Raw genomic sequence first — 19,054 nt, 5'->3', positions numbered from 1 at the left:
GGTGCCAGTGCCCCAGAGGAGGGAATCCCCTCCCCTCAGCTACCAGACTAGTTCTCCAAAGACCACAGACAGTGACATCTCTTCACTCCTGTTAGTTACTTCTAATTCAACTGTTGAAAGTCTACAAATGAAATCGGATCTGATAGTGCTCAGCTGTAATGCTAGAACTTAAAAAGACAAAAGCAGGAAGATGCCAGGCTACATAGAAAATCCAGTTTCACAAAACAACACAAACAGATTGCATCACAAAAAAAAAAAGTGTGGCGGGTACACTGTATGTACGTGTACAGGCCCACGTGAAAGCGGAGATGGGGGCTGGATGGAGTGTCTTCCTCTACTGCTTTCTCCTTATGACCCTAGACATGGTCTTTCACTGAGCAAGAAGAGCTGGCTTTTTTAGCTAGGCAGGCTTGCCAGGGAGCTCTGGTGATCTGCCCATTTTCATCCTGTATTTCATGCCTGATAATTTCAAGTGCATGCTGGCTTTTCTTTTTTCTATTTTTCGGAGCTGGGGACCGAACCCAGGGCCTTGCGTTTGCTAGGCAAGCGCTCTACCATTGAGCTAAATCCCCAGCCCGCATGCTGGCTTTTCAAACCCAGGTTTTTTTCCGAGGGAGCATTCTGACCCATTGGGTCATCTGCTGAGTCCCTTCACCTATCTTGCTTCTATGAAGCAAAACAAAGTGTTTCTAATCAATCTGTAAAGAGCAAATAATACATATTTGATTACAGTCCTTGGGGGGCAGAAGCAGTTGGGTCTCTGAGTTGAAGGCAATCCTGTTTACATAATGATATACACAGAGAGACTGGAGAAGAGACCAGACAACCAAACATGATACTATACACTGGATGGGATGCTGGAACACAAACGGGATCGTAGTTTTAAAAAATACATGAATAAAGGATAAAGTGGGAGATTTAATGTGGTATACTAATCCAAGATATTAGAACTAGTTTGACATAAAAAAAAAAAAGCCTATTAAAGATGATTTTAATTGTTACGTTTTGCACTCTTCTGACACCAATTGAAGAGCTCACAAAAGGATAAGAATAGCTGGGAAGTATAGCTCTGTGATTCAGCACTGTGGTACACATCTTTTTTTTTTTTTTTTAATTTATTATATATAAGTACACTGTCACTGTCTTCAGACACACCAGAAAAGGGCATCGGATCTCTTTACAGATGGTTGCGAGCCACCATGTGGTTGCTGGGAATTGAACTCATGACCTCTGGAAGAGCCGTCGGGTGCTCTTAACCGCTGAGCCATCTCTCCAGCCCTGTGGTACACATCTTAAGGTCCAGGGCCTGATAACTAGCACCACTATTAAAAGGTATATAAGGGTGGGTGTTCGAGAGGTAATTTAAGCTGTAAAGGGCACTGGCTGTTCAATACAACAGAGGCCCTTGAACAGCAGTTGCCACCAGGCATTGTATGTGCATTGGTTCCTACTGGAGCTGAAGTTATGAATGGCTGTGAGCCACCTGATATATGGGTAATGGGAACTGAACTCAGGTCCCCTGTAAGAGCAATAGGTGCTGGTCATCTCCTGAGCCCCTTATATTACCTTTATTCTTCATTTACTTGGTCTACGTGTGTGCACATGTGCCACTGCAGAGGTGGGGGTCAGTACTATTTTCCAGAGTAGTACTCTCCTTCCACTGGGTGGTCCTGGGATTGAGCTTACATCTGACAGGCTTGGTTGGTAGCAAGTGCTCTTGCCCACTGAGTGGTCTCACTTGTCCTAATCACTGAGGAAGCACCTAAGTTGTCTGCTGTGTGTGCTCCTTAAGTCCTTATGGTAATTTGTGTCACCCTCAGCTGAAAAGGATTGCCAATCTAGCTTAAAATACTCCCTAAAACAGATTTCCTTAGATCGTAGCAATTTTGCATTGAAGTTTTGTGTTAATTTTTAAAACCTGTAAACTGTAAGAATATGGATTTGGGCATCTGTTCTTCCATCTGCTGGCATTGGATTGTGATCCCGTGAATACATAGTTCTGATGATGAAAATAGACTAATCCAATAATGCCCATAATCTCGATGACAGAGTTTCATAGAGTACGTGTAATTAGAAAAATGTTTTGGTCCTTAGTTAATGTTACTTTTTGTACTGTTAGCAAACTGATAAAAATAGGCTCTTTTTTTGATAAGTTTTAAAACCGTTATCATCAACAACAACAACTTTTTGAGACAAGTCTTCTCTGTAACGGCCTGGCTGTTCTGGAACTCAGCTCTCTCTGTAGACCGTTCTGGCCTTGAACTCAGATCTGCTTGCCTCTGCCCCCTTGAGCGCTAGGATTAAGGATGGGAGCCACTAATAGCTGGGCAAATGTTCTTATACGTTGTGCTGGTCATGTTCTTCCTCCTAACTTCCCAGATCCTCTCCACCTCCCTCCACCTAACTTGATGATCTCTCTCTTCTCTCTCTCTCTCAAAAACAAAAATGAAAATCATAGTAAAAGAAAACATCCCAAGTAAGACAACCCCTCCCCCCGCCCCAATAAAACCAAAACCTAGTCCCCAAGTACCCACCAAAGAATCATGGATTCTGTTTTCTGTTGGCCAACTAACTACTCTTGGGCAAGGGGTTGGCCTTGGAATGTGGTTGGTAAACTCAGTGACACTAAATTGCAGAAAATAGGTCTTCCCTTTCCAAGCAGGTATCAATTGCAAATAGCTCTTTGGGTTAGGGGCCACTTTTGTTCCTATTCCCCAGCTCTCAGTGCTGAAATCTTGTCTGTTTTGCTGTGGTGCAGATCTAGTGTGTGCTGTCAGCCTCTGAGCTCTTCTGCGTAGCAGCCTGCTGTGTTTGGAAGGAGCTGTTTCCCTGGAGTCCTCCTCCACTTCTGGCTCTTGGAATCTTTCCCCTTCGTCCTTTACAGATCTCTCGTGGGGAGGGGCTTCAGACATTCCTTTTCAGACTTACATAAGTGCTCCAGATCCTCTTGCTCTGCGGTCATCCAGCTGCCCGTCTCTGTTAATCACTGCCTACTGCAAGGAGCTTCTCGGAGATGGGCCAATGCCTCTCCTCGTGGGTCCTTGTAGAGACTGGTTCTGTGCGTCTGGCAGGAGTCAGAAGGAAGGATGGAGATGTGCTAGAAGAAAGGAACTAGGAGAACCCTGGGTCTGCACCAGGAGGCCACGTCCCTAGGGGTAGGGCATGGATGTGGGCTCAGAGGTGGGTTCCTCAGGAATGGGCTTTTGGCACTGAGCTTTAGTTGGTTTGCCTTCAGGGAGTCAAAACACTATGTCTAGCTTCTTCTGAGGATATTTTCTCATTTGGCTAATTAATAGACCTCAAAATGATGATAGACTTTCTGTAATTAAAAACATTTTTTTAGATGTACTTATTTATTCTATATAAGTACATTGTAGCTGTCTTCAGATACACCAGAAGAGGACATCAGATCTCATTACAGATGGTTGTGAGCCACCATGTGGTTGCTGGGAATTGAACTCAGCAACCTCTGGAAGAGCAGTCAGTGCTCTTAACCACTGAGCCATCTCTCCTGCCCTAGAAACATTTAATATGTTAAATATATGGATACTAATAGTTGGTTATCTATGAAGGAAATTTTTATGGCATTTAAGAAGACTGTAAAGCATTGTTTGAACGTTACTCTCATGGGCTAACTTTTGCTTTTGAACCATTGTGGTTAAAACTGATTGTTGCTGGGCTGGAGAAGAAGGCTCAAAGGTTAAGATCACTGACTGCTCTTCCAGAGGTCCTGAGTTCAATTCAAGGCAACCACATGGTGACTCACAACCATCTCTAATGGAATTTGATGCTCTCTTCTGGTGTGTCTCTCTTCTGAAGACAGCAACAATGTATATATAAAATAAATAAGTAACTCTTTAAAAAAAAACCAAAACTAATTGTTGCTAAATTAGCGCTGGGATAAGGAAGATGTTTGCTTGCTTCTCAGTCCTCTCTCAGGGCTTGGGTCTTCAGCTGTTTGTTTTCCCAAGGAACACATTTCTGACTGCTAAGGAAAATAATTGAGCCTTTTAATAATACAATTCTCATAATTTCTATTTTTGAAAGAGTTAAAACTTTCGTCGGGTAGTGGTGGTGCATGCTTTTAATCCCAGCACTCCAAGATGCAGGCAGAGGTAGGTGGATCTGTGAGTTTAAGGCCAACCTGGTCTACAGAGTTCCAGGAACTCAGGGCTATACAGGAAAACTTGTCTCAAACTAGCCAACCAGCCAAACAACCAAACGACCAAACAACCGAACAACCAGACAAACAAACTTTTAAAGCAAAGGAAATGAAAATAAATCCAGCAGGAAATTTATGTAGAACTGCTTTATAGTCTATAACTTGTTCATTTCACCTTTTTTTTTTTTTTTTTTGAGATGGAGTGGTCATGTTTTGTTTCCCTGCCAGGTCTAGTACTCATTATGTGTAGTCTAACCTGGCCTCAAACTCACAAGACATCCTCCAGCCTCAGCCTCCCAAGTGCTGGTACGCTGTCCTGTACCTGGCTTCCTGTAAGTAAGCGTCTATTACTCACACTTGCAATGGGAGCTCTGTATTCTGTGAAGAGTGATTCGTGGTCCACATTATTGGTAGGGGATAAAAATTTCACCTTTTTGGTTAGTTTACCTAGACTTGGCCCTATGTCTTAGTTCTCTTGATAGTTGGGTACCCAGATGGGGCGTGGTTTAAATATTAGGTCAAGAGTGGCAGTGCGTGCCTTACGGCAGCAGGCAGGAAGACCTGACTTAAGGCCACACTGCTCTGTGTCCATAGCTTTCCAGGTCAGCCAGGGCCCCAGAGTAAGAATCCGCTTCAAAACAATAACCATAAACACGACCAGCCAACCAACCAACAGCCACAGACACTTTGAAGAGCCTTTTTATTATGTCGTACTTTGAAGTATATTTTTATTTATGACTGTTGTAAGAGGACAACTTTTGGAGTTTTTTTTTTTTTTTTTAAGATTAAATGAAAACAAAACAAAACAAATGTGTGTGGGGGCCTGTGTACGTGCGTGTTGGTGCTGACAGAAGAGGCAGTCTACTCCCCTGGAGCTGTAGTTACAGATGTGAACTGCTGTGTGGGTGCTGGGAATTGAACTCAGATATTCTGCAGGAGTGGCAAGCGGCTTTAACCACTGAACTTCCCTTCAACCCTTTCTTTCCACCGTGGCTCTAGGGCTTGAACTCAGCTTATCAGGCCATTTTTAGAATTTATTTTATTTGAATCTGCATAACTAAGCAACTAAGCACACATAATTTATGCTTGTGGAACTTAAGTGTGTGTGTGTGTGTGTGTGTGTGTGCGTGCGCGCGCGCGCAGGTGAGTGCAAGTGTGTACTTCTGTACTGCTGTGGAAGTCAGAGGATAATGTGGTGGAGAGTCAGTGCTTTTCCTTCTATGGTACCCAGGAACTAAACTCAGGTGTTTGTGAGGCTTGTGACAAATGCTTTTACCTACCAAGCCATCTCTGGGCCACATAAAAAACTTTTATATGCTTTTATGAACATAATCTCCTCACTCCTTCCCCAACATTTCTTGTAGCAGAGGCTGGCCTTGCACTATCCTGATTGATCCACCTCTGTTTCCTGTGTGCCACAGGAGTGTAGTGCCGTGCCCGCAGGAACATGACATTTCTATGTCTTTTAGGATATGCAGGCATGTAAAGAAGAGGTCAGCCAGGGAATAACCTGGCTATTATTTCTTAGTGTATAAAAGTTTGGGACCTAAGAGCAGTACAGCTGACTGACTCAGCAGGCAGAGAGGCACTAGCTGCCAGGCTTGGTCACTTGAACGCCACTCTCAGGACCCACATGGTGGAAGGAGAGAAGTGACTCCCTAAAATTGTTAACTTTTCTAATCGCTATCTTTTATGTTTTGATTAACTGTGACCTCCTTTCCTTCTTCCCTTTCCTCTCCCTCCCTTCCTCCTCTATGTGTTCCCCTCCTCACCACTTAACTGGGGTTGAACCTGGAACCTCAGGCAAGTGTTGTACCTCTGAGCCATATACCCAGCCCTAGTTCTTTATGAAAGCCAATAGCTTTTGTAAAGTATAAGAGAGCAAAGCTCTGAACAAGTCTTTCTTTTACCTTGGCACAGGGCATTAAGAAGGGATGTGGTTTTTTTTTCCTATGACATCTTGTCGAGTATAATTTAACACATCAATATCTGAAGATATTGATCTAAACATAAACTTTAATCTTTTTGATTCTATGGAGTATTTTCTGTGACACACACCCCTCCCTGCAGACAGAATCTTGCTATGTAGTTCAGGCTGGTTTAGAACTTGCTGCCTTCTTACTAGAACCTACTGAGCACTTTTGTTACAGTCATGCTGGCACACCTGGGCATAGAATACTTTGTGTTTTTGACAGGGTCTCATCCCAGGCTAGCCTTAACTAAAGATGACCTTGAACTTCTGATCCACTCTACTTCCCCATTGCTGGGGTTACAGGTGTCCTCACCACGCCTGTTTCATTTGTGTGCACTGTGTGCATGGACTTGCCTGTGTTGTGTGCTTGCTGGTGCAGACTTGTCTGGAGACAGGTTTGCACTGAGGTGACTTCTGGGATCTGCCTGTCGTCACTGGGGTTACAATTGTGGGTAACTGCTGCACAGCCGTGGTTTTTGTTTTTGTTTTAATTTATTCACTTTACATTCTGATCGATGCCTCTTCCTCCTGTCCCCCTCCCCCCATACACACAGTCTCTCTCCCATTTCCCCTTCTCTGAGGGTGGGCTCTCTGGGTATCACCCTACCCTTGCACATCAAGTCTGCAGGAAGAGTCTTGGGAGGGAAAGGATGTAAGGCAGCTCAGTTAGGGAACCGGGAACCATAGACATTCAACAGATTTAGGAACAGCCTCTACTCCAGTTGTTGGGATCTCTGAGCTGTGCATCTGTAGGCCCCATGTATGTTCTTTGGTTAATCCTCCCTTAGAGGACTCCCCAAGGGTCTCCAGCTTTTGGCTGGGCCCCCAAGGGTCCAGATTAGTCTACCCTGGTTTTCCTGTGGAGTTCCTATCCCTTCCATGTCCCTCAGTCTTCCCCCTCCTTTCTCCCAATGGTTGGCTGTGGGTTTCTGCATCCCTTTCCCCAGCTGGCAGGTGGAGCCTCTCAGAGGACAGCCATGCTAGGCTCCTGTCTGCAAGTATAGCAGAATAACATTAGTGTCTGGGATTGGTGCTTGCCCATGGGATGGGTCTCAAGTTGTGCCAGTCAGTGGTTGGCCATTCTCTTAATCTCTGCTCTTTTGTCCCTGTACGTATTGTTGGCAGGATAATTTTGAGTCAAAGGTTTTATGAGTTGGTGTCCTTATATCCATTGGGAGTCCTGTCTGGCTACAGGAGGTGGCCACATCTGTCTGCATATCCCTTACTGCTATGAGTCTCAGCTAGAGTCACCCTCACAGACTCCTGGAGCCTCCCCCATCCCAGGTCTCTAGCATGTCATTAAGATTCTCCCCTCACCCTAGCTACCAATCAGCTCTTGATCAGCTCTTCCAGCCCCCTGGCCCTCTCTCCTGTCTCTCCCTACACCTTCTAAGTGAGAGTCAAGCATACTCACTTGGGCCTGCCTTGTTTAGCTTCTTTGGATCTGTGGGGTGTATCATGGGTATCCTGTACTTTATGGCTAACATTCACTTATCAGTGAGTACATACCATGCGTGTCCTTTGGGCCTGTGTGTCCAGCTTTTATTGGGTTCTGGGTATCTGCACTCAGGTCCTCATACTTGAACAGTAAGCACTTTGCAGGGAACTACTTCCCAGCTGCTCCAGCCCGTGTGTGTGTGTGTGTGTGTGTGTGTGTGTGTGTGTGTGTGTGTGTGTGTGTGTGTGACGGTTTAGTCTTCATAGTCAAACTGAAAATCACTGGTGTGATAGAACTCTAGGCACGCCTGGGGGTGGGTTACATTAATTGTGGAAAAACCCATCTTAACTGTGGGCAGGACCATCCCCTTTGGGGATCTTGGACTGTGTATGTGAGAAAGTGAACTGAGCAGGGGGCTGCATTGATTTCTCTCTGCAGACTGGAGCTCCTGCTGCTTTTACTCCCCTTCAGTAAGGGTCTATTCCTCATGGATTGTGGGTGGAGTGGGGCGGATTAGGGAGACTTCGTTCTGGGTGATGGGATCTATACTCATGATTATGCTGTAGGCGTTCTTAAAGGCTGAGTCATCTCTCTAGCCCCACTTAAGGTGTTTTTTTTTCCTTCTTCTTCTTTATTTTTGGTCAGTATTTTATTGAAGCATCAGGATGATAAGCTAGACAGGAGCAAGCACTTCGCTATCTGAGCCATATCCCAGCTTGAATACACTTCTTTTTTTTTTTTTTTTTTTTTTTTTTTTTTTTTTTTGGTTTTTTTTTTTGGAGCTGGGGACCGAACCCAGGGCCTTGCGCTTCCTAGGCAAGCGCTCTACCACTGAGCTAAATCCCCAACCCCTTGAATACACTTCTGAGTATGAAATTGGAGTAAAGGCTGTGAATCTCCTTGAATTAACATTCTCATAATCTAATATTATTTTACATATTTTGGTTTGTATTTAAATCAGATAAGGAAGAAAAATTACCAGTCTTTCTTTTCTGTCAATAAAATTTTGTCTTATACCATTTGTCTCTATTTGCCAAGTTAAGGTACACAATATAAATTAACTTAACCCATAAGTCACTGTCTAGAGCTTTCATTATCCCAAACTGAAGTCAGCGGAACTCTTTTTATTCCTTCAGTTGTACCCTTACTTTAGATATTAAAGTTGTCTTCCAGTTTCCCCCATGTTTGGGAACAGTTTACCCATGATTTGATGGGTATAGTAGTTTGATGGGACGACTACACTCCGCAGCTTTCCCATGTGAAGCAGACTTGTCCCCCCGAGCCACACCCTCCCTTTTTATTTTGGACATTGTTAAAGACTGAGCAATTTTCTTACCTGTATTTCCTCATTTAGCAGCTCCTCCATGATTGCAGGATGCTGTAGAGAATAGATAGACATTAAGAATAGAGTTAGAGGGGTTGGGGATTTGGCTCAGTGGTAGAGCGCTTGTCTGGGAAGCGCAAGGCCCTGGGTTCGGTCCCCAGCTCCGGAAAAAAAAAAGAAAAAAAAAAAAAAAAAAGAATAGAGTTAGAAATTACTGTGTTGACTCTTTTACTGCAGAATTGATCCTCATAAAAAAGCATTTTCTTTCTTCTCTTTTCTTGTTACACAAGGATATCTCTATGGCCCAGGACTCGAACTCACCACTTGCCGAGGATGACTTTGAACTTTCTATTGTATCTAATAACTTTTGCTTTCCCCTAGGATTGGCAGCCACCATTCGCTTGTGATGTTGATAAACTTCATTTTACCCCGCGTATCCAGAGGCTTAATGAGCTGGAGGTAATGTTCTGTCTACCTGTCTGTCTGTCTATGTGGGGATGAATTGCCACTAACGTTAGAGTCTGAGAGAGAAATAGTTTATGACCATGGCCACCAGGCAGGCCTTTGCAAACCACATCTCAGTAAAGATACTGATGTATGTCTGTTCCCTTTTGTCTGCTAAGTAATACATGGGTGATTGCATCTTTAGAATATAATCAATGGAGGTTTTGAAAATAATTAACTTTTTTTTTTAAATAATTAACTTTTGAGAAGAATGCAGTAGGAAAGGTTTTATATCCCTAATTTTCTTTTACACTTAAAATTTACATTTAATTTTTAATTTTCAAAAATTTTATTTTATGTCTATGGATTTCATCTGCGCCATATATTTGCCTAGGACCCTGGGAAGTGAGAAGGGGCCATCACGTTCCCTGGGACTGAGTTACAGATGGTTGTGAGCAACCATTTCTCTTAACCCAGACTTGATTTAGAAACACACTTTCCCCAATGAAGAGACTGCGGCATAATCACATGCCTTTAGAATGCACATAAAGATTTTGCTCTTTTATTTTAATTTTTTAGTCTCCAGGCTGTAGACTGTGGTTGTTTGTTTTGTTTGTTTGTTTGTTTGTTTGTTTTTTAACTTTCTGTGCATTGGTGTTTTCCCTGCATGTATATTGAAAAACCTGAAGCTGGAGTTACTGAATTTACAGACAGTTGTGAGCTGCCATGTGGATGCTGGGAATCAAAGCATCCTCTGGAAGAGCAGCCGTGCTCTTTAACCACCAAGCAATCTTTCTAGACTACAGACAGTTTTAAAGTACAGGGTAGAAGGGTTAGAGAAATGGTTTAGCTGTTCTGAACATTTCTTGTTCTTGCAGAGGACCCTGGTTCATGTCCTAACCATTTGTAACTCCAGTTCAAGAGAATCTTGATGGTCTCATGCCCTTCAGCCATTTGGCATGCGTGTTGTACACATACATGCAAACAAAACATTCATACACATAAAATAATAAAAATAGTACAAGCTAGAAAGTACTAGGTTTTTTTTTGTTTTGTTTTGTTTTTGTTTTTTGTTTTTTTCGGAGCTGAGGACTTGCTCTACCACTGAGCTAAATCCCTAACCCCAGTACTAGGTTTTTGATAAGAGTTTATGCCAGTGTTTTACAAGTTCCTTTTTAATTTTTTTTTCATTTTTGAGACATAAGTAGCCTAGGCTGGCATGAAATTTACTATATAGCCTAGTGCAGCTTCTAAACTGTAGCCATCCTCCTGCCTGCAGCCTGTAAGTGCTGGAATTACAAGTAAGAACCTTTACCTCTGTTTTATGTGGTGCTGATGATTAAATCCAAGGCTTTTATATGGTAGGGAAGTGCCTCTACCAGTTGAGCTTCATTTTAACCTATTTTCAAGTTTGCAGATGAATGTCAAGGTAGTAGATATTATCCAGATGCGGTGCCCACCTTTAATCCTAGCATGAGGGAGGTAGGAGGATGAGTAGAGGACAGCTGGATCGGTGTAGTGGGCCAACTGGGGCATGTAGTGAGGCCGGCCCTCCCTATCTTGGGAAAAAAATAACTTAAAACTATTGGGATTGCCATTGGGAATTACCTGAATATGGATGGAACTTCCAAATTGTCCCCTTCAATTGGGCATGGTGGCACACACTTTTAATTCCAGCGCTTGAAAGGCAGAGACGGGAGGATCTCTTGAGTCTACTGGTGTGCCAGGACTTGGTGGGAAATAAAATGTTACTACAAGCCATTTCTGAATTTAACCAATAACATTAAATTGTGCCTGTAGTGATTCTTAGTTGAGGCATTATTGTTCAGAGCAACTCTATTTTGTATGCTTTTGCCTATTTCTGTGTTGTATGCAGAAAATATTTTGACTGAAAATGTTTTAGTAAGTCCATATAGTAGAATACAGGAATCTTAAGCAGTGTTAAGTGACAATGGTATTTTCCACGAACAGCACCTACGTTTAATGTACGACTTAGACAAGCCAACACTCTTGTACTTAATAATTTAATAAGTAGAATACTTTAATAAGTAGAAGTTAGTTTTGTTCTTAGTCTTAAGAGTCTTAAGAATGAAAAAGGTAACAGGGGCCTTAAAACAAGATGGCGCCGCCAAGTGCAGTGGGGAGCGACAGCTGTGGAAGCCGCCCATTCCCTCCCAGTGGATGAACTCGTTCATGACCGAGAGCAAGCTCATCCTGGACAAACAGCAAGACCCTTGTGCCATAGGGAAAACAGTAAGTGACGTTAAAATGCATCTCTTTGATGTCTAGGCCCAAACACGTGTAAAATTGAACTTCCTGGACCAGATTGCCAAGTATTGGGAGCTACAGGGAAGTACTCTGAAGATTCCTCATGTGGAGAGAAAGATCTTAGACTTGTTCCAGCTAAATAAGGCAAGTGCAGCTATCTTAACTTTTTATTTCCCACAACTTTAGAAAGAAGCTACTTGTTTGAAATAGGTAAAATGAGTTTATATTTCTTTTCGTTGTTAAGCATATTGAGTATCAGAGCTTTGCCTGTGTAGTCTGTAAGCTTTATTTTGTAGAAGATTTTGTTACGACTTCTCTGTCATTTGAAATGTCTCAAAGGGACCTTCCCGTTTTAGTTTAATAAGGAAGAACCTAAGGCTCAGGGAATTTGGCTCCGCTTCATTTTCCCAGATGCGATGGCGCACTTGCTGCCCTTTTGCTTTTTAAATAGAGATTTTTTAAGGTAGCAAGGAAGGACCAAATATGGGGGCCTTGTGCCTTAATACAGATGTGATTGTTAGTCGTCGTCTTCGGGGAGTGAGAAGGGGCTTTGAGAGCGGTGAATGAATCCCAGCAGACCACACCACACTGTCAAAAGAGCTGTTCTTATTTTCTACCTTAAAATCAATAGCTGGTGTTTGCTATGTGAGCGTGTGTGTTTTGTTTCTTTGTTTTGACATAGGAAGTGAAAAACAACAAAGGAAGCAACTGTAACCAAAGTATAATGGGGTTCGTCCTTAGTTAGGTTCCTACCTAGGTGTGAGGGAAGTACACGTGAATCCCTCTAATCTTTTTCTTTCTAATTTTTATTTATTTTTGCTGTTAACAGTTAGTTGCAGAGGAAGGTGGGTTTGCAGTTGTTTGCAAGGACAGAAAATGGACCAAAATTGCCACCAAGATGGGTTTTGCTCCTGGTAAAGCAGTGGGCTCACACATCAGGGGACATTATGAGCGAATCCTCAATCCGTACAATTTGTTCCTATCTGGGGACAGCCTGAGGGTGAGTATGAGCTGCCTTCACCGTTGATTTATGCATATTTATTGCTACATTGTTTTTTCGGGGAATGAGATAGTTTTAATCAAGTTTATGTCCTTTTGAGGAAAAAAAATCCTAGGGCTTTGGTTTGGGGAGCAGCTGTGTTTAAAAGTTTGGCATCAGCATGAATAAGATTATAAAGGGAATATCTTTTAACTGTCAGATCTAGCTAAACTATGTATTTATATCACTATAGGAGTCAAGTACTTTTTTTTTTTTTTTTTTTTTTCTTTTTTTTTTTTTTGGAGTTGGGGTCCCTAGGCAAGCGCTCTACCACTGAGCTAAGTCCTCAACCCCGAGTCAAGTACTTTTAAATACCCTATTTAAAGCATCCCTCCCTGGCTGTCACATGAAAGTGTAACCTGGGAATTACGTGGCCTAACATTTGTCTACTAAGATTTCCAAGGACAGACTATTTAATAAAGGGGGAAGGACTTAGTGCTGCGAGGTGCCTTGCTTTCTCTCCAGCATTTCCTCTCTGCAAGCCTCTTTGGTTTTAGCTAAATGCTATAAAGCTATCCCACATTTTTAAAGGCTGTGGTAGAAAGGAGTGTCTTAATCCATTTGCATCCTTTGAGATACTCTAAATACTAGAGTAGTAAGTCCTATAACTTCATTTCTGTGCTGCGAAAGATTGATAATACAGGCCAAAGCAGTTGCTATAAACTAGCAACACTGTAATGCTAAGTCCTAAATCATCGCGTTTTTTTGTTTTCTTTTGATTCCTTCTTGAACTTCTTTTTTAGACTAGAAGTGATACTTAAAGGTTTTAATATTTTTGCATATTTGCATACTGGTCGTCAAGCTGAAGCTCTCTTCTATGTTGAGAAGGGTCTTATATAAGTCAAGCACTTTACCAACAGCCTACATCCAAATCTCTCTCCCCCTCTATAAAAATAAATGTGTGTTAATGTTTTGTGAGCCTGGCTGAGGTAATTCATTTTAGACTGTTTAGCTGTATGAGTTCTTGGGAGTTTATAGTCCATTATGGCAGGGGAGCGTGGCATCAGAAGTGTGATGAGTGACAGTAGTCATGCTGTGTCTGATGTCAGGAGGCAGGGAGAACTAAACACTTACCCTACTTCTCTTGCTCTTCATGCGTTGTCCACCACCGGCCCTGGGATGGTGCTGCCCACAATTAGTGTAGCCCTTCCCACCTTAATTAGTCTAGACAATTCCTTAGGGTATGAAATGTAGCTTGTCTCCTAGGTGATTGTAAATCCTGTCAAAGGGACTTTATTAGCCATCACAGTGTGCATCCTGGGCTGCTCTTGAACAGGTGATTCCCCTGCCTCAGTCTCTCAAGTGCTGGGGATTATAGTTGGGGACCATATACTAGATTTTAATTTCTGTTTTATAGTTATACCCTATAAGCATTTAGTTGCCCTATATAGATATTCTGTCTGGAGATTAGAGTGAATAGGGAAAGCAAAGATCTTATCTAATTTATGAATCGCAGCCTTTTAGAACTTGCAGTTGCTTAGAGAGCCAGTGTAGTTAAAAAACAAAATCAAATGAACAAACAGAAGCCCTCGGCATCAGAAGTGTTATATATGTAGTCCAGTCTTGTATAGATAGAAAGGCCCACTCTCAAGCATGTAAAGGTGGGTATCACGTTGAGACTTACTCTATACCACTATATTCTGAGCACTGGTACATTTTCCTTGTAGAAAGTTTTAAAAGGGGCTGAGTGCCTGCCTGCTGTGCACAGGGCCCTGGATTTAACCTCTAGCACTTCACAGACTAGTCATGGTGGTGCACTGGAAGCAGAGGCAGGCGGATTTAATTCAAGGGTTATTGTTGGTTACACAGTTAATTGAAGGCCAGCCTAGGCTACATGAGACTGAGCTGTGTGCAGGCATAATGGAACACGGGCTCACTCTTGCATCACCGTGGTTTTTGAATTCCCTGAAAGAGGAGCACAGCGGTCTCGGTGGGGTGAGGTGATTATGATGTAATGATAATCTCTTTGCAAGGAGAGGTTAAAGTCTATATTAGTAATAAGACCAGTGTGTTAGGTTTGTGTTTTGAACTATTGTTTGGAACAAAAGATAGATTTTTCTTTTATTTATTCTAAAATGTTGCTCAGATTGATTTGTGCTGAGGGTGTCTAAAGGTCTTAGAGAGCCATGAATATAGATGGTAGAACTACTAAGACCAGTGGGGAATAGAGATGAAATCTGTGATAGAATATGCGAATTAGGTCATCACTACTTGCCTAATTCCATAGAATTTTAACCTCAAATTCACATAATTTTTTTTCACAAAGTTCATAGAGTGTATAAAAAGTATACATTTTTTGTTTCTGGAAGACAGGATCTCATGTATCCTAGGCTAACCTCTAATTTTAACAGTGTAGCCAAGGATAGTTTTTTCTGATCCTTCTGCCCGTACCTCCTGAGTACTAGGATTAGAGGTGTGGCCACCACATCCAGTTCATGGTTGCTGGAGATCGAACCTGGGGACTCAGCCTGCTACATAAGCACTCAGCCCCACCCCGACTCCTGCCTTCTTAAAAATTCATTCATAGGAAAGTTGATTGAGCTACACCCTAGTTAATTCCATGTATCCCATGCCAAGCATAAATGATGTGCCCTCCCCTGGATGGACCAGATAGTTGCATTGTGGATCCTATTTTCAAAAATGCTTCTCAAGTGGCTGGAGAGGTGGATCGCTGGTTAAGAGCACTTGATGCCCTTGCAGACTATCCGGGTTTGAAGCCCAGAACCCACAAGGTGGCTCACAACCAACTGTAGGTCCAATTCCAGGGACCCTGATGCCTCCTTCCTCTGGCTTCCTCAGACATTAGTCATGTACACAGTGCACATATTCAGGCAAATAAATGCTCATCCAATACAGATTTTAACAAATCCTCCTCACTGTACTTACTGTCTTCTTAGGAAAAAGAAATGCATAACTGAGAAGTTCATGTAGCTTCAGTAATAATAATTTCTTATGTTATGTTTTGACATTAACTATTGTCTTTCTGTCAGCTTAGTATGAAACTGAAAAAAGAAATGAAAAGGAAGCATTCCCGATAAGAACGGTATCACTTTTCTTGTCCCTGTGACTGAACACCAGTCCTTAGTAAGCAAATTAAGGCAGGAAGGATTGATTTGGTCTCACGATGTGAGGGAGGGTACAGCCATTGTATCCTGGCTGGAAGCATGGCGGCTCATGGTAGTGAGGTGGTGTGACTGGGACCCTTCACATGGTGGACCAGGGAGCAGAGGGCAAGATTGTAATGGGACAGGCCTAGAGCTCAGATGGCTCACTCCTGGTCAGTGTTTCCTCCAGGTAGGCCCCAACTATTAAAGGCCATGAAACCCCCCAAAACAGTGCTGCCAGTGGGGGGCCAAGTATTACACACAGGAACCTATGGGGACATTTTCATCTCTACCATTACATAAACATTTTTCAGGTTTGAAGCAGTCTCTATGAAGTTGGATGGCCTGGAACTTACTTGTAGATCTGGTTTGCCACCTGCCTCTGCCCCCCAACTGCCGGGATTAAAGGTGTGCATCACCATGCCCTGCAAAGAACTAATTTTCTGTGGAGTACTTAGTACTCTTTGTCAAACTTACTAGATTTTTCAGGGATATAAAAAAATAAATGAAAATCCTAGGTAGGTAGAGAGGTAGGTAGAGAGGTAGGTAGAGAGGTAGGTAGGAAGGAAGGAAGACTACTTTATAGTTAGGACCTATTTTCTCAAGTTAGGGTACTTTTGATTACGACTACTAGTCATGTTAGAATCGGCAGGATTTATGAAGTAATTCATTTTGATTTTGATGTTTGAGACACTATTTAGCACAGGGTTCTGCCACAGCTTCCTGAGTGCTTGGTTACAGACATGCACCACCATGCCTGCAGGGCCTGCCGTAGCTTTTTAAAATCCTAGGAGATAAGCACTTGAAGAGTGATATTTTTAGATTTGATTTTGTTCTTTACATTTTAAAAAAGATGTTTTGTTTACTGTATAAGTAATTATAAGGGAAAGAATTCATTGGTACAACTGTTTTCTTTTTAGTGTCTTCAGAAGCCTAACCTGACCTCGGACACAAAGGACAAGGAGTACAAACCCCATGATATTCCCCAGAGGCAGTCTGTGCAGCCCTCAGAAACCTGTCCTCCGGCCCGCCGAGCAAAGCGCATGAGAGCAGAGGTGAGCATTCTGTTGGCTTGATGAGGAGAATTTCTTGAGTTTAGTGCTAATGGCTGTTCATCACTAACTTTGTCTGGAATGTAAGTGCTTTGTAGTTTTGAGCCTTGGTAATCTCATAAGGGATCTGTCTTAAGGTCCAGCTTTTATGTCAGTGATGGGGGATGGTGTTGTCCACAGAGCGGGAAGGAGCGGAAGAGCACCCGGGTTGCTGAAAGCTGCTTAGTTGTTTCTAGTCAAAACCAAGAAAACGATTTTCATTGTGCTCCTGTGAAGGGAAAGCTATGCTTGGAAGACAGGGACTTGTTCATAAGTATGGACTCGGGGACATATGTACCATAAATGTAGGAAGGCTACCAAGGTGGCTTGTTTAGGATTTTTCTGTTCAGAAATGAAGAATGTTCTCGCTCTCTTCCCTTAGAGAGGCACGCTTGGATTTCTGTCCAGCACCTGATAGGATGCAGGCTTGAGGGACAACTGATGCTGAGGGGGCTCAGGCAGCATCTTGCTTCTGAGGCTTCCTTGACTATTTAATGATCCTTGACAAATGTGTTTTCTGTAATGTAAAATTTAGAGATTCCATATTTCTTAGTAGAAGAAAGTAATCAGAATAGGAAATTATGATTATGTAAACTCCATAGACATGTTTGAAACTCCTTAATCTAAAACTAATATTCATTGGGGGGTAGGGGGGAGAGCATATCTTGACTCTTGACTTTTGTGACAGAGTCACACTGTAGCCTTCAACTTCCTGTGATCCTTTTTCCTCAGCCTTCAGTTGCTAGGAAACAGGTGTGTCCCATAGTGTGTGATTTGTCGTGGACCTTTGTGTAAATGTCAGATGTGCCCAGTGCTGTGGATGCCTGGGGTCTGCATTGATGATTCAAATGTAATGCTAATGCCCACAGAAGAAATGTTTTTTGGCTGTGAACACATGGGAAAATTAATGATAAACACTTCAGTAGTTTTGCTTATCAATAAATATCAGTCTAAGGAACAGGAAGGTTGAGCTTGGCTCACTTGTCCTTACTGAGAATGAAGGTGCTTTTCAGTTTTGTGTTTAGATATATAACTAACTTACTCTTGAGATGTAAATTTTTAATTCTTAGTTATTTTGCTTGAAAGTCTGTGTGCCATGAGTACACAGTGCCCATGGAGGCCAGAAGAGAGTGTCGGATCCCCTAGGACTGGAGTTAAAGATGGTTGTTAGCAGTCATGTGGGTGCTCCGGAGTCAGACTGGTCCTCTGAAGTTCTGCATTTCCTCAGCCCCAGAGGTGTAATATATAATAACAGTAACTAAAATGACTTTAATGCAGCTAAAGGGGAGAGCGCTTCTCCTGCAGAGGACCTGGGTTTGGTTTCGAGCAACAACCTCAGGCGGCTCACAATCCTGCTGTATCTCCAGCTCCAGGGGTCTAGTGCCCTCTTCTGGGCTAGGAGGGACCCACTCATACATTCAAACAAATAAAAACAAAAGCCTTTGATTTTATTCTTTTTTTTAAAAAAAAAGGCAGGTGTGGTGGTGCAGGCCTTTAATCCCAGCAGTCAGGAAGAAGGCGGGCAGAGTCTCTGGCCAGCCTGGTCTGCAGAGCAAGGCCCAGGCTAACAAGGACACCTTGTCTTTTAAAGGAAAAAGCCATTGAAGATTGTGGAAGCCAAACACAAGTACCATTACACCTTCCAAAAGTTTACATTTTAGAAGTAATGAAAACATGGTTTCATAATCATTTTGAGTTTAGTAATAATTAAAGCAAAGTTTCTAGAGAAAAAATATGTCTAGTTTGGATACTAATATGGGTTATAAATTGATCCAGTTTCTCTCTTTTTTTTTTTTCCCTCAAACCTATTATTGGAGAATAGTCTTAGTTTGTGTGTAATTTTAAAAATGTGATTTCCTAAGAAAAGAACAAGGTGTCTTTCTAAGTAATAACAGAAAGAAGAAATAGTCACGTTTATGACAATTTTTTTAGGCTATGAATATTAAAATTGAGCCAGAAGAGGCAACAGAAGCCAGGACTCATAATCTGAGACGCCGAATGGGCTGTGCAACTCCAAAATGGGAAAATGGTAAGAGAGTTCATCCACTAATGAGAAAGACAAAGTAAATGATATGGACTGTTATTTCTTGGTCACTTGGTAGGGTTGGAGAAATAAAATATATTGTCTTTAGTTGTTTAGTTTATTTAGAAATAAGAATAATTGTCTCATAATTAACAGGCGGAGATGTTAATAAGATGGAGAGTGCCTATT

At 42.3% G+C, this 19,054-nt stretch overlaps 1 protein-coding gene across 1 annotated transcript in view; it reads left to right on the top strand.

Moving 5' to 3' along the window:
- Positions 1 to 19,054, top strand: part of Kdm5b (lysine demethylase 5B) — a 71,814-nt gene that overhangs the window by 17,978 nt on the left and 34,782 nt on the right. Inside the window, exons 2-6 of the mRNA XM_032915717.1 lie at positions 9,278 to 9,355; positions 11,630 to 11,752; positions 12,438 to 12,608; positions 16,672 to 16,806; positions 18,775 to 18,871. Coding sequence (XP_032771608.1) covers positions 9,278 to 9,355; positions 11,630 to 11,752; positions 12,438 to 12,608; positions 16,672 to 16,806; positions 18,775 to 18,871 — 604 coding nt within the window. The remainder of the gene's footprint in view (positions 1 to 9,277; positions 9,356 to 11,629; positions 11,753 to 12,437; positions 12,609 to 16,671; positions 16,807 to 18,774; positions 18,872 to 19,054) is intronic.

This window comes from Rattus rattus, chromosome 10 (assembly GCF_011064425.1).
Source record: "Rattus rattus isolate New Zealand chromosome 10, Rrattus_CSIRO_v1, whole genome shotgun sequence".
Lineage (NCBI taxonomy): Eukaryota > Metazoa > Chordata > Mammalia > Rodentia > Muridae > Rattus > Rattus rattus.
This window is presented reverse-complemented; position numbering and strand designations above follow the sequence as displayed.